At 36.3% G+C, this 14,670-nt stretch overlaps 1 protein-coding gene across 1 annotated transcript; it reads right to left on the reverse strand.

Annotated features, from left to right (window-relative positions):
• Positions 1–9,269: 9,269 nt before the first annotated feature.
• LOC113311117 (syntaxin-31-like) lies at positions 9,270–14,301 on the reverse strand. The gene is made up of 6 exons (XM_026559963.1): positions 13,855–14,301; positions 11,956–12,206; positions 11,721–11,866; positions 10,766–10,804; positions 10,180–10,374; positions 9,270–9,784 (listed from the first exon to the last, which is right to left on the reverse strand). Exons 1-6 carry the CDS (start codon positions 14,078–14,080, stop codon positions 9,625–9,627), a joined length of 1,017 nt encoding a protein of 338 aa, XP_026415748.1. The 5' UTR covers positions 14,081–14,301; the 3' UTR covers positions 9,270–9,624.
• Positions 14,302–14,670: the final 369 nt, after the last annotated feature.

Raw genomic sequence — 14,670 nt, forward strand, 5'->3', positions numbered from 1 at the left:
GGAAAGAATTCAGAGTTAAATGTGGATCAGCTGAAACATATTTTGGATCTTTATTTTTCTTTTTTCGGGACAGATCATTAACTTTATGAAGTTTTACATTCACTTTAATAAGGGTTGCTCTACATATAACAGATGGAGGTCGATACAAAAGTTGGGGGTTAGAGAAATGGATAAAGATTAAAAGAATTTAGGAACTTATCATCTGAAATCTGATTGCAGTATTGAAACTTTTGAACCGTTGAACTCAAGGTTTAATTCTTAGTTGGCAGGATGGAGAATTTTTTTTGTTAATCTTGCGGGAAGAACTGAATTGTTAAAAAGTGTTTTGTCTACTATTCCCAATTACACAATAAGTATGTGTATTCTTCCTAAAACAGTGACTAATGAATTATCTCGCTCTCAAAGAGCGTATTCTTCCTAAAACAGTGACTAATGAATTATCTCGCTCTCAAAGAGCGTTTTGGTGGGGACATGATACAAGTACAAGGAAAGCTCATTTCTTCAAGTAGGAAAAGACTTTGAGAGAAAAATAAGATGGAGGATTAGGGATTAGAGATATGGAAATAGTGAATCTGTCATAAGTAGCGAAACTGGTTTGGAGATTCCTGACAAACTCAAATGCTACTTGGGTGCAGTTGTATTCTGCTAAATACGTGCACGACATTTCTTTCTGGGATTATCAATCAAAACCTGGAGACTCTACCACATGGAAAGATATAATTTCCGTCAAAGAATTGTTTATCAATAAATGTTGTTAGTTTATAGGATCGGGTCATACCATTCACATTTGGAATGATCCTTGGATACCAGGAATTCCAGGTTTCAGACCTACAAGATTAACGTACTAAACTATCCAAGTCACTATGGTTTCAGATCTTTTTATTCAAGAGAGAAAATCATGGAATATGGAACTGCTGCATCAAGTTTTTCCTCAAGATCAAACCAATGCTATTTTGGACATCTACATTCCGTCAGATGAAGAAGTCGATGATCTGGTTGAGAACTCCATCAGGTAATTTTACATCGAAATCAATGTATAAGTTATTGGATGATAATAGAGCTACAACCTCTTCTGAATCGGAATTCCCGTGGAAATTGTTTTGGAAGAGATGAAAATTCAACCAAAAACCCATACTTTCATGTGGAAGGTGCTGCATAATGGTCTGGCTGTGTATCACAATTTGGGAAAGTTCAATAATCAGATTTTAAGTATATGTCCTTTTTGTTCTGCGGAGGAAGAAACTGTCGATCATCTCTTCTTTAAGTGCCAATTTTCTCTAGCAGTCTATCAGGAAAGTCCGATAGATTGCATCTCTTCCAGAGTTACAGAGGGTAAAGCTTATGGACTCGGTATCCAACTGGCGGGCAGACTTCAGATTCCCAGAATCATAGTGGAGGGGGATGTAACAGAAATTCCTAAAGTTATACAAGGGAATGCAAATGAATAACCATGGAGTATTCGATCTACAATTCTCTCCATCCGAGACCGCGTCAAGAACTTTAGTGAAGTTAGCTTCACCGCAGTTTTTAGAGACGTTAATTCTATTGCGCATGATTTAGCTCAATGCGCAATCTCAAATAATGTAAACAGATGATGGGTTCATGATGAACCACCTAATTATATTATGCAACACCTCATCTTAAATGAGGATTAATATCAATGAAAATCTGTTTCCCTAAAAAAAAAAAATTGTATTCGCATCTTATTTATCTTTTTTTTTTACGTCGATCCAAAGTATTTTGTGGCTAATTCGAACTCAATTTTCGTAATACATTCGTCACATGATGAGTGTTGCATCCGGATGTATAAACTACCAATTTTTATTAGTCTAGCCATCAGTTTTGGTGATTTTTTTTTTTTTTTTTTTTTTTTTTTTTTTTTTTTTTTTTTTTTTTTTAAGTTTTGGTGATTCGCTTGTCCCGCAATAGAGGCAAAATGAAAAAATTCCACGGTAAATACCCTAACTGACTTCATAAACATTTTATTATGTAAAATGGCAAAGGAAAATGGGTGTAGGGATTAATGACTAGGAGGACTAGGACCAACATTACAAGGTAGAACATGGGGTTAATAGGTATGCTTGGCTAGAAATGGGAAACTCAAAGCTTTTGTTTAGTACTTGTGAACCTACATCTTTTTTCTTTTCTCCCATCAAAACAGGAATTTGCCTGGCCGGTGCGGGTTCAACTCCACTACACCCACAATTTTTGATCCCCATTACAAAAACGCACTTCTCATCACTCACTTCTTTGTGTCTCTTCTTCTTTAATTTCTTTCCATCTTTCCCTTATTATTCCACATAAAATTATACTTCAATCTCTATCTTGTTTCCCATGCAGTTGGTAATACTAATTTTACAGATTATAATTTTATTTAAAATTTTGTATCCAAATATATTTTAGCTGTGCTTTCCTTTTCTTTGGTTAATTAAGAAGGAATTAACTTTGTATTAGTGGAAGAGCTAATGATTAATAGCTGAATTTTTTTGACACCCACCATTACTATTTTCATGTCTGGAGTTCTTTCTTTTCTTCTTTTTTTTTTTCCTTCACTTTTTCTTTATCTTTCTCTATCTCTAAAATAGATATAGATTTGTGTCCAATGCCTAGTTAGCAATTCGGGATTCGGCAAACGTACGGAACGACAAACGTACGAGTATTATACGGTTTTGTAAAATTCAGATTCGGTCCAAAATTCGGTCAACGGGACGTGATTCGTCATTAATTCGGAACGGCATACGTACGTGTATAATTCGATTTATAAATGTGAGTTCGGCTCTGAAAATTCGGTATCTATATATAACAAATAATTTGTATTTATAAGGTCATAGACCAATTTTTATGCATATGTGTGAGTTATTTAAGGAAAAATAAACTCAATATGATGATATTAATAATATATACAACATTAGTTATCCAAAAGGACGTCGTATAGTGGTTTAGATGCTTGGTTAGTGAGTTTGAGATCTCTCTCACCTTCACCTTCAAATCTCTTCAGTCGTTTTTGTTTCATAAAAATTACAACATGTCTAATATTCGGTCGTGTATGTTCGGGAGGCAGTAAAGCCCAAAAAGTGGAGTCTTTGAAAAGTAAAAGCTAAAGAATTTATGGCGAATTAAGCGCACGTATCATTCGGGATACGTAAAATTCGTGAACGATTCGCGAATAATCCGGGAATGCCACATAATACACGACTTGGGTTCGGAGTTGCAAACGTACGCGAATAAGACGGTAAAATTCGTGATACGGAAAAATTCGTGAATCATTCGCGAACTTACTAACTAGGGTCCAATGTTTATCCGATAAAGGGTCAAACATCACAGCAAACTAAAGCATATTATTTACTCTTAAAACATTATTCATCCCAGTAAACCAAAAAAAACAAGCATATACCATTGTGTGGAACAATTGGGCAATATATTCACCCTCATCTAGCCACTAAGAAAAATAAAAATAGATAAAATGCACTAATACTCATTGGAAAAATTCTGATTCACATGTGGGAGAGACTTGGGATTAAAAATAATCCTCAACTGGACTCCTAGTTAAAAATATAGCGCTAATATGGGCTTGTGCTGGTTTTTCTAGGTGACTGAAATCAGAAAAATCCAGACTAGTTTCTCAATGCTAATAATGATTTTTGGTGAGGATAATTTACGACAACTTTCTTTGGAGAAGATTTTCGATAGGCAGAGAAACTAGAGAATTCAATAACATAAATTCATCCATGAATTCTAATTATTACTGCTAATTTGATTAATCTTTCAATTATGACCATAGAATGTAAAGGTGGAGAGCTTTTGTAAGTGGGAATCAAAATATCCCTCTAAATTTTGTAGGTACAAAAACAAAATGAAAGATCACACACACCAAAAGAACGAAAAAGAAGACTCCAAGCGTGGCTTCATCTTCTTTTGGGTCACTGTTCATCATATTTGACACTCATTATTGGGGAAAAAACTCTTTTTTTTTGACAGTAGTCTTAGCTTTCTAAGAATCCAATGGGAAGTTGGTGGGATCCATTTATGTCTAATCTAGTCTAGTCTAGGGGGCCAAAAATAAGTTCATGCTAGGACGGGAAATGCCTTTTGGATCTTTTCTGTATTATTTTGTGAACTTTAGTTTTGATTCTCTAGTATTATCCTAGAATCCCTTGGAGTCTTGGACAGTCGCTTAATAATGCAACCGAGAAAAAGAAATCTCACCCGCATTACTTTTAGATCCGAGAGAGCCTTTAAGTCGAAGAATCGAACCCTATCCTATCATAGTAGGATTGGAGAGGGTGGGTCAGCTATTTTTTTTGTTGGGGTTCAGCCTCTTCGACATGGCAACCAGAAGCACGAATGATTTTTTGAAGTTTTTTGCCAAGCAAAAAAGATTTATTTTCATTTGAGACTTAAATAGAGCATTCGGATACAAATCTGCTTCCAATTTCTACTAAAAATAGAAGTCCGAAACATAATAGCGCGTTTGGATACACATCCAGAAGTAATTTTTTGAAGTCAAAAAACAAGAAGTCGGTTTGGATGAAAAATTTCAGAACGACTTTTAGAAGCAGAAAAGTGACTTTTTGTGAAGCAAAATATTTGGACTTCTGACTTCTGCTTTTGGGGAAGCAAAAGTCAGAAGCAAAATTGTATCCAAACGCGCTATAAACATTTTGCTTTACAAAAACTTAACTTTTCTGTTTCCAAAAGTCAAAAAATAACTTTTGGATGCATATCAACACGTGTTATAAATTCCGGTTTCAAATTGACTTTTGACTTTTCAACATATAACTGAGTCGAAAAACTATGTATTAGGTGCTATCCAAATACCCTTCTTAATATGCAATACCAGACCATTTATTTTGACTCCAATAACTCAAATTCTATCAAACTGATACCTAAATCTTAGCAGTAGCACCTAAATCCGGGAAGACTTAGACCCACAACCAACCACATTTTATTGAAAGGGCAATTGCCAACCGCAAGGTCCACAAATTAATCGAACAAAAACCTTATTCCGCCCATTATTGAGTCCCATAAATTGAAATGTGAATAATTGTGGGATGAACGAGAGAGTAATAAAGGGGCGTAGGGACCTAAATATGGCATGGAATTTTAAAGTGCATGGACCCCTTAAGATGAGACTTGAGACTCTCATGTACTTATCAAAGGCTAGTATTAGGAGGTCCCCCGCTATCCTTAGCATCCATCAATTCAAATATTTAGCCCTTGAAGTTGAATGGGAGACCATCATGCCTAATTGTAATCCACTACTAATCCTCATAAAAATAAAATCTATGTATTCTTCGCATGGTTTTCATTTATTTTGGTTACATGTGCTTACAACAAAAAAAAATGCATATTCTAATTTGTTTATCAGACATATTTTTCAAGTGTTTAACAGTTAAGCCGGTCGGACACTTGGTAATTGTACACGTAGATTCGTTACTCTCTTTTAATCAAGTAAGATGGATTTCGACAATGTTTAGTGTTTGTAGACCAATCTGTTTTTGTATAATTTGACACTGTATTTGATCGATCAGATGAAAATTTCATTTGAAAAAGGTACTTAAGGAGGTATCTCAACCCAAATCCTCTATGATTTTGATTTACAAGTTTTATACACCTCAATATAGTTTTCTAATTAGTGAAATGGATAAGGATTAAAACCGCGGTAGACAGCCCCTTGATTCATATCTGCTGGTCATTGAAGCTAATTTGAAGCAACCCTGCAGCTGCAAGTAGTATTAGTAAACCTACTAATCTAACTGATAATCAAAACCAAATACTGATAGTGTAAGATGTCCGGAACAAATACTGATTTTCAGGAGAGTTATTATTCCTTTAGAATTACAAGTTACGTTTTATTACTTTTCCCTCAACATAAGACAAAGAGAATTATTATCAACAATTCAACATCATTTTTTTTTTTTTTGACTACAATACTAAAATCATCACATATGACCGTTAATATGTCCGTTTCTTTTTAGAAAAATTAAACAAGAGATTATTTACAACCACTAATATAGACTATTGAAAAGGCATAAAAAGGGGGGGGGGGGGGGGGAATATGTTAATCCCAAAGGATTAGTAGATATATTTGATTATTTAGGGAATTATATATGATGATCATGATCATCAGATGATGCTATGCTTTATGGATCCAAGGACATGTGAGGTGTTTCTATAGTTTTTGGGACCATGTCTATTGGCTGCCATGGCTCAATGGCATAATATATACAATATGGAAAGGCACGCTAAAAAAGGGGGTGCCGCATATCAGCAAGCATTCGAGTGCCAAGGTTGGGATCCCGGACATTCTTTTTCTCTAAGTCTGCTGCATGTCTCCGTCTAAGCCTAGGGCTGCTGTTCTTGTTGTTGTAATCTTTGAGAATGCGCCTGAGTTTGTGTGGGGTGCTGCTGTTTTTGCGCGTGTATATGCGAATGGCCTGATCCAGCTATGCCTTTCTTGCACGCATTTGGCGTGCCACTAAAACCACTTAAATAGTTTAACCACTGAATCCTTTGCAATGAATAGCAGCATTCCCTTTTTAATCATCAACCTTTCTTTTCCTTATGAGCTGATGATTTTTAATCATCTCAACAGGAATGTTTTGTAGGCATGGTTAACAATGTCTAGAGACGACGCCAAGCCATTCGACCAGGCTGAATCTCATGCTCGAGGTCAAAAGTTCGATTTCTGCTATCAGAAGCTTAGAACTTGTTTGTTTGCAGCTGACTCGGCGTCTGAATCTGAGTCAACCCCTGACTCGGACCGAGTCAGCAGTCAGGCCGTTTGTTTTCCATTTTGAGTCAGATCTGACTCGACCTATGACTCAGACATAACCCCTGACTCGGACTCATTTGAGTCAGATAACAAAATACCCCTGTCTCATGGGACCAAACCACTGACTCAAAACAAACATATCGACTCAGATCCAGATGAGTCAGGTGATTTCACTCAGATCCAGATGATTCAGATCCAGACGACTCAGATGAGTCAGGAGTAAACAAACATGGTGTTAGTGTAATGAATTGTTCATGACAACAAAAAAAGAAACATGGTTTTTGCTTAATAATTAGAGATGTTTTAAAAGCGAAACGAATCGACATATTTTTGTTACGAAACATAATGTTCTAACCTGTTTAAACAGGTCTTCCTTTATCATGTTCAAACCTGTTTAATCAGGTTGTTATTCCCTTTTATATGTACTTCTTCTTCTTCATACTTATAAATTACTGCGACACCAATTTTTAAACAAATGAAACTAAAATATTACTTAAAGGAGCACAAAATTTGAAGTTGATGCTGTTAAAACAAGTTTTTTTCAAGAGCCTGGTTTTGTTGTTTATAGTGGTCCTGCAGCATGCTTTACAACTCGTGCACATCATAAAAATAGAAAGAATCAAAACATTTTAAAACCAAAATTAACTTGTCAGTCACAGTGTGATGATGATGGTTTCTTCGCATAGATTAATTAAGAAGAAAAAAAAACAAAGACATCTACTAATTCCGCGTTAATTACGTAAGCAATTCGCAAAAACGAGTTAATCGTTGGCCGGCGTAATGTCATTAGGTCTTAATTCGTGTTGTTTATAAGGCAAAGCTCTTCATGGAGCAATTTATAAATGCAAAAGTAAAGAAACCAAGAAAAGGAGGGAGACTAGGCCTGACCTCAACAAGAAATTCATGGTGGTTGAGTCAAAAAATTAGAGGCATATAGATTAAGGCTGTAAATTGCACGAGTAATCCATTGTACTTGTAATCATGGTAAATGCCAAATATGTTGATTCAAAGTCAATGCATACTCGCACATTATTAAAACTTAAGCATGCATTACACTCCATAAGCATGCTAAGCAAGCTCAAGGGAAATAATCCTTATAATGGGCATTCATTTCATATTCAAGTTGGGTTCAACTCTCTTGCAAAGACCATGACCTCAGAGAAATAATCAGTTGATTCAGTTTGACTCTTGCTTATTTATGGCGTGTTTATACATAACATAAGTGAAGATCAAGGGTGGTGAAAAGGTGCCTCAGTATCTTTAGGAATTCGAAAAAGATAGTAGTATATCCATTGATTTAAAAGGGATCTACATTTTGTCAATGCCTGTGGATTGTTGTGCTTCGGTTTTGGTTGAATAAATCCACAAAAACTATCTTTTTCCTCAGCTTCACTTGAACCCATTCATCTACTTTTTATCCATCTCAATTGTATTTTCAGAGACTGTCTCTAACATGTCTGCTTACAAGGGATTTGAATGAGAATCCTTGTCCTTGATGTCACAAGACTGATAACCAGTGGAAGTCTTTTTTCCAACCTTAATGGGTAATATTCAGATATCAGTCCCCCCATACATGATTCTGACCTTATTCCATGCCTATCATTAAAATGATGACTTAAGAATTTGGTATAATGTGATCATATTCAAACCCCATATTTTTTGCTCTCAAATTCCGGAAAAAATCTTGTTAGGTGTCTTTTTAGTGTCCAACAGTCCATAGGCTCACTCGTCACTCATGAGTTTACTTTAGAAAAAAGTCATCTTTTTATAGTCCATGAGGATGAGACTGAGAGCAGTGGAGAGTTAGGTCCACCTGACGAATTGATGCAATACTTGATCACTCTTTGTAATGGAAGAAGAAAAGAACATTGCCCTTTTGCCAATTACTTCTGCATTCGAATTATTCGAGTTGTTGAACTCAAATTACCAAAGCATTGAGAAGGATATGAACAACAAATCAGAAGGGTTAAAAAAGAATCTTTTGGGGGTGTCTAGGCCATCTTTTATCTGTTTTGAGTTGCAGACCCTGCAGAAGTATTTTGGAAATTAAGTAAGAAGGTCATAAACATCGTCATAATTGAGGTATACAATTATAAGTTGATTTAGATGGACTAGAATTGAGCAATGACCCCATCAACCATCATCTTCCTTTTCTCTATCAAAAGTACAGAAGAAATCAGCAGTGGAGGTCAACAGCTAATTTTGTTTCTTTCCCCAATTCTGCAAAACATCATTCCCATAGATACATAACTGATAACTCATTGCTGAATGCCAACTCTCTTTCTAGATGAGTTGACAGTTTTAGAGATCAAGAGATGCCCTAATAACTTCAAATAGTATCCAACACCTAAAAAACAACCTTTTTGCAATGTGATTCCTAATATTCCAGCCCAGGATGTCAACACCTAGCAGATTTTATACACATTCATTCACTCTGCACCAATTGTGAGTCATATTCTTCCAACAACTTCCGCAGAATCATATCTATACTAAATTGGCATCAAATAAAATCACATCACATATATTAAGGATGACTTGAGATGCTCCATTAATTCTTACAAACAAAACAAAAGAAAATGACACCGAGTCACTGATGGACAATTTTACATAATCTCAGCAATGTATAAATCTACTAAGAGGCTACCCGTCACCCTAAGGATTTGATAACCTCAAAACAAATACAATAAATGGTGTGGTAGAACGGATTTACATAACAAGGGGGATATGAACTGTTCATAACAAAATAACCTAATTTTTGGCACAACGTTGCATAAAGCTCAGGTCATATGAAATAGAGAGCCGAATTATGTGTGCGACAATTTGCTCATTCTCAAATCTGAACGAATACACTAAACCACAAAGAACACAAATATAATCAGGAAAAAGATCAGAACGGCAAATATCTTGATTAGAAGCCACCTGTTTGAAGATATTTTATTCAAATGCTTCAGAAGAGCACTGCGTGCATTGTCAACATTTGCTAACGAATCGTCCAGGTTATCATCAATCCTGCGAAATCCAGAAGTTCAGTTCAGTAACAAGCTTCAAATTCAAACAGAATCGAATTACTGTTATTCACTTCGCCAGATGATACAAAGCTGGATAAGATCTCCAGTTATGCGTTAGGGATATAGGAAATATGTCATCTATCAAGAGTTGGGATGATTAACATTTTCGCAACTTCTTAGGCATATAAAGCTTGGAAAGTTAGAAGTAGAATGTGCATAACATTAACCCTAACTCATGTATCCCTGTATTTTGTATTTTTGGGTCACTGTCAGACCCCATCCTGGTATCGGGCACTGAGACCAGAACCCCTTCCGACGAATCCACTTTTTTTTTTCTATTTCATATAATGGGGAAAAAGAAAGAGAAAATCCAATATTAAAGTAGTACGAAAAAACCTGATAGCCAGTTCTCCTTGATGTGCAACCATTGTGGCCAACTGTGCAAAAATCCCACTTAGTTCGGTAATAGTGGATTCCACGTTCTGAAGAGCAACTGTTCGGCTTTGAGAGTAGTTTTCCTGCCTCGGAACAACCTGCTGCAACATAGCCGCTTCCATCTGCGGGGTTGGGTTATCCACAGCTAATCGCCGTCTGAATTGTCAAAATTTTAACAGTCACCTTAACTGGCATTAGTAGCAGATCTATATTTATTTAGATTTAAAGGCTGTGCTTCTAAACATTCAAACACAAATACATTTAACACGAGAACATTTCAGGATTACTGTCTTTTCGACTAATCAATCGGTTTAAAGTGAATATTAAGTTAGACCATAAGCTGCCAATATCACCCGTATGCATCAACTCAGTCATATTATGCAAACAACAGTCCTTAATCCCTAAAATTCCACACCTATATAAGACCAAGGGTTAAGTCCTACATCTGAGTTATCAAATTCCACACCTAGCATGGCTTCCATAATTAGTGAAAATATATGCCTTCTATTTCAATTGTGGCATGAAGCAAGCAAATACGGAAACATACCTCAGTTGGTTGCCACCCTGAGCTCCATTCGAGGGTATTCTGAGATGCAAAGCAAGTTAGAAATCAGACTACAGCTTAAAACGAGAATACCAATGTTTTTTTATAAGAAATGATATACATTCAAGATTTTTGTATACATAGCCTCAGTGGATATTTCTTACATCTCAATATATGAATCAGTGTGAGTCGTACAAAGTCAATATTGGAATTGTAATACCACCGAGCTCGTCAGAATATTAATATTAAATGGCAACAATTTTAACACAAACTTAGATATTTATTTTGAACTAACTCAAGTTGGTACTAAACGATTTGAGGAAGTCAGTACTCAACAAGCAATCTGCAGGTTATACCAAAAACTTGAGGCGGCAAAGGAGGCAATTCAATAATATAGGCCTTGCTAGTGTGTCCCACAACAGTGTTTGCCTAGTGATACATACATAAAATTTCATATTTGTTTTTCCAGGTGTAACAGATCAGCAGTTTGACATAACCATTTGTAAGATCGCAACTGCAATCGAGGGAATTAACTACAATGCCCTACTTAAAACTTCAAGCGGACCATACAGGCGTAATAGGAAAACTAGCATATGCTCAGTAGAAAAGATCCCATAAATTAAGCAAGGTCGGTCGTTGTAAATGCATTCTAGAGGATCAACACGCTATCATGCTATGCTTGTATACTTTTGTGCACCATAGGAAGGTAACAGAATAACTAGCACCCTCAGGAAAAAAAAAAGTAAAAGCATGGCAAGTTGAAATACACTAAAAACATTTGTAAGATCGTAACTGCATTCCAGGCCTAGGGATCGGATTGTTACAATCATCGCTCTCAAATCCAACAAATGATGAAAAGCAACTGGAATACATGTAGTTAGCTTGAGAGGGAAATAATAATGTAATCCATCCAAAATAATTGATCATGATTGGGTGAAAATACTCGATGGATACTTACGCTGGTGGTTGCAATGCGGCGGATGCATCAGAATTATTAGACCAAGGAGGTGGTTCAGTGATGGGCTTTGGTTGAGTAAGAAATGGATTCTCTCTAGTTGTATTTGTGGAGAAGATCTGTTTCCTATTTTCATGAGCCTTAAGATTCTGCAAAATAAAAGCAAACAAAATAAATCACACACTGCTGGAGAAAGAAATCACCATCGAAAGAATTTCCAGAGTTAGGAGACACTAACCTCTGTCCTTGCAGTTAAAACTTCCTGAAACTGTTTTGTAGTTCCCATAAGCCTGTTCTTTAGGTCATCACATATAGTAGTTGCATGAACAACTCTATCCTTTGAACAGTTTCCATCTGATATTTCTAAGTTTTGAAGGGTTTGTAAATCTGAAACTGCCATATTCAGCATCGTAATGTCGTTCTTTATTAAAGCTGTAAGTTCTTGAATTTCCACAAGTGGGTCATCAAACATTGACGATCTTTTTGCCACTGTAGATATATGCAAAATGTCAATAGATGCCACAAGTTGACCATAGTGAAATGCATTGAGACTGAAGATTGAGGCACTACTACTAATAAATAGAAACGTGAAGCTCAACCATACATCATCTTACAAGTATGACATAAATCCCCCAGTTCTATGACATTAAAAGCAGTGTTACAGTCTTCTAACTGTTCCACCTATGTTCTGTGAACCCGATGACGGATTCAACTGGATTCTCCAACAAAGAATCAAAGAGTTAAAGGCTTCAAGCTCATTTATAATAGGTATCAGTGCACACCCCTAAAGTAGATGAGTTATGTGAGTAAGTGCTCCTATTTTCAAAATAGAGTCATATGCATCAACTGTATCGCAACAACAACTGCAAGGGACACTGTAAATCTCCGTTTTCTCTCACTAAAAAGTTTTATTCGCCACATGATTTAGATTATAAATGATAAACACAGGGGAAGGGAAGCTATATACTTTGATAGACATGCATCATTTCTCAAACTTACAAAACTAAACCACTAAATGTTTCTAGTTCTGCAAATTATCAGTCCGCTGAGAGCCTAACTTATTGTCAAATACACTCACACTAAATCTGAAAATGATTGGCATGAACATACGAGAGCAACCTGAAAACCCTTATATGATGACTAAATTATCGCCATCTAAATTGATCGTAATGTCTGACACACCAAATAGAGGAGTCAACCTACACAGTCTAAATTATTGGCATGGCACACAAAACATCAAGGTCCCAAGATAACTCAAATAGATGAAAAACAGTGGCAAGTTCCGTTCCAACCCTATGACTAAGTCCACTTTTCACCACAACAAGCTTATTACAGTTACCTCAAGCTTTCACGAACAATGAATCCGATAATTTGAGTTCATTCTTATAGATATCAGAGGTCTTATGTTCTAAGATACCAATTTCATCTCACGGTATGTTCTAAGATACCAATTTCATCTCACGGTACAAATCTCTGTTAGGGTACCGACCCTAAACTCGTCATAAGCCCATGGGTAGAGCTCAACTCGAAAACCGGTTGACTAGATGAGTGAACCCATTGACTTATAAACTACTAATTAAGCCCCATCTAACCAATGTGGGACTAGGATCTCAACATCCCACCACGCTTCCAGACCCAACGTCCTTGTTGGCCCACTCTATCGACATTGACCCGAAGATAACCCTTTCTCTTATGGCGGCTTCACTCCCCTATCAGTATTTAATGCGGATGACAACTACCCCCATACATAGGTGCCCCAACACTTTAATCTAGCCTATAGATCACCCCTTCCGTGGAGCGGGCATGGGTTGTGGTGGTTGGCTCTGATACCAATTGTTAGGGTGCCGACCCTAAACTTGTTGTAAGCCCATGGGTAGAACTCAACTCGAAAACAGGTTAACTAGATGAGGGAATCCATTGACTTATAAACTACTAATTAAGCCCCATCTAATCAATGTGTGACTAGGATCCCAACAATCTCCCTTCAAATAATCAAATCTCAAATCCTATTCTACACTATTTCAGTACTACTAAGAATTAATAATTTGATGAATGAGATTCCAAATAATTTACCAAATCAATATACAAAGAATACATTCATGATTTTATATTCAACCAATTATTGAAACAAACTTACATTTAGCGAGTCTAGTGATCTTCTGAGATGCTTCATAGATCCCCAAACCGATTTTGGAAGCCTTCTTTTTGAAATCGGATTGTGATAAAACATCTACAGGTGTTGATGATTTTGATGTTTCAGGATCGTTTATTATACCTACTCCTTCGATCTTCTTCAATCTTTCAGATAACGAATGAAATTCTGTAGTCCGATCTCTGTATGATGATAAACTGGATGACGCCATCAACGGAAAAATAATACAACAAAACCCTAATTTGAATTTGACAATCTATAAATGGGAATTATGTTGTCTAAAGGAGGTGGAGTTCGTTTCCGGTGAGCTATCAAAATCTGCTGCGTCGTGTGAAAAGGACTGGTTTTTTCCTACAGGAGGATTCCCGTACCCAGACCTACGATGTGAGCACCTTAAGCTTGCTTTCAAGCCGGTGATAAAGGACGCTCCCTCTCATTTGGGCCATGGCACAGGGCCAAAAGCTATGTCAGTAGTGAGAGATGATCATCCCGCCCAATCGTATTTTTGCGGATGGATACCCAAATCATTACTAGTGCACTCTTAAAAATTCGTTGGACATCCGTATCCCTTAAATTTAAAATACTTATAAGATTTTTATAAAATATGATATGATGTTAATTATGTTGGTTGGATTGGGGTATACCCAGATTAATTGGGTATACTTAATAAAAAAAATAGGATCATTTAGAAGTAAAATCAAAGACCCCTAGGCATATATTTTCAAAAATGGCTAATCCGTCGTCGCGTAGCTTATTTTTAATGTTATTTTAAAGATTAAGAAAATATGTTAAATTAGCACT

Source organism: Papaver somniferum, chromosome 9, assembly GCF_003573695.1.
Source record: "Papaver somniferum cultivar HN1 chromosome 9, ASM357369v1, whole genome shotgun sequence".
In the NCBI taxonomy this organism is placed as follows: Eukaryota; Viridiplantae; Streptophyta; class Magnoliopsida; order Ranunculales; family Papaveraceae; genus Papaver; species Papaver somniferum.

What these genes read in the sequence shown, in the direction of transcription:
- LOC113311117 (XM_026559963.1), bottom strand. Translation starts at nt 14,080, where the DNA reads ATGGCGTCATCCAGTTTATCATCATACAGAGATCGGACTACAGAATTT. An exon ending in GATCACTAGACTCGCTAAAT is followed by an intron (nt 12,207 to 13,854) that starts GTAAGTTTGTTT and finishes ATATATCTACAG; the next exon opens with TGGCAAAAAGATCGTCAATG. An exon ending in GCCGCATTGCAACCACCAGC is followed by an intron (nt 10,805 to 11,720) that starts GTAAGTATCCAT and finishes TTTGCATCTCAG; the next exon opens with AATACCCTCGAATGGAGCTC.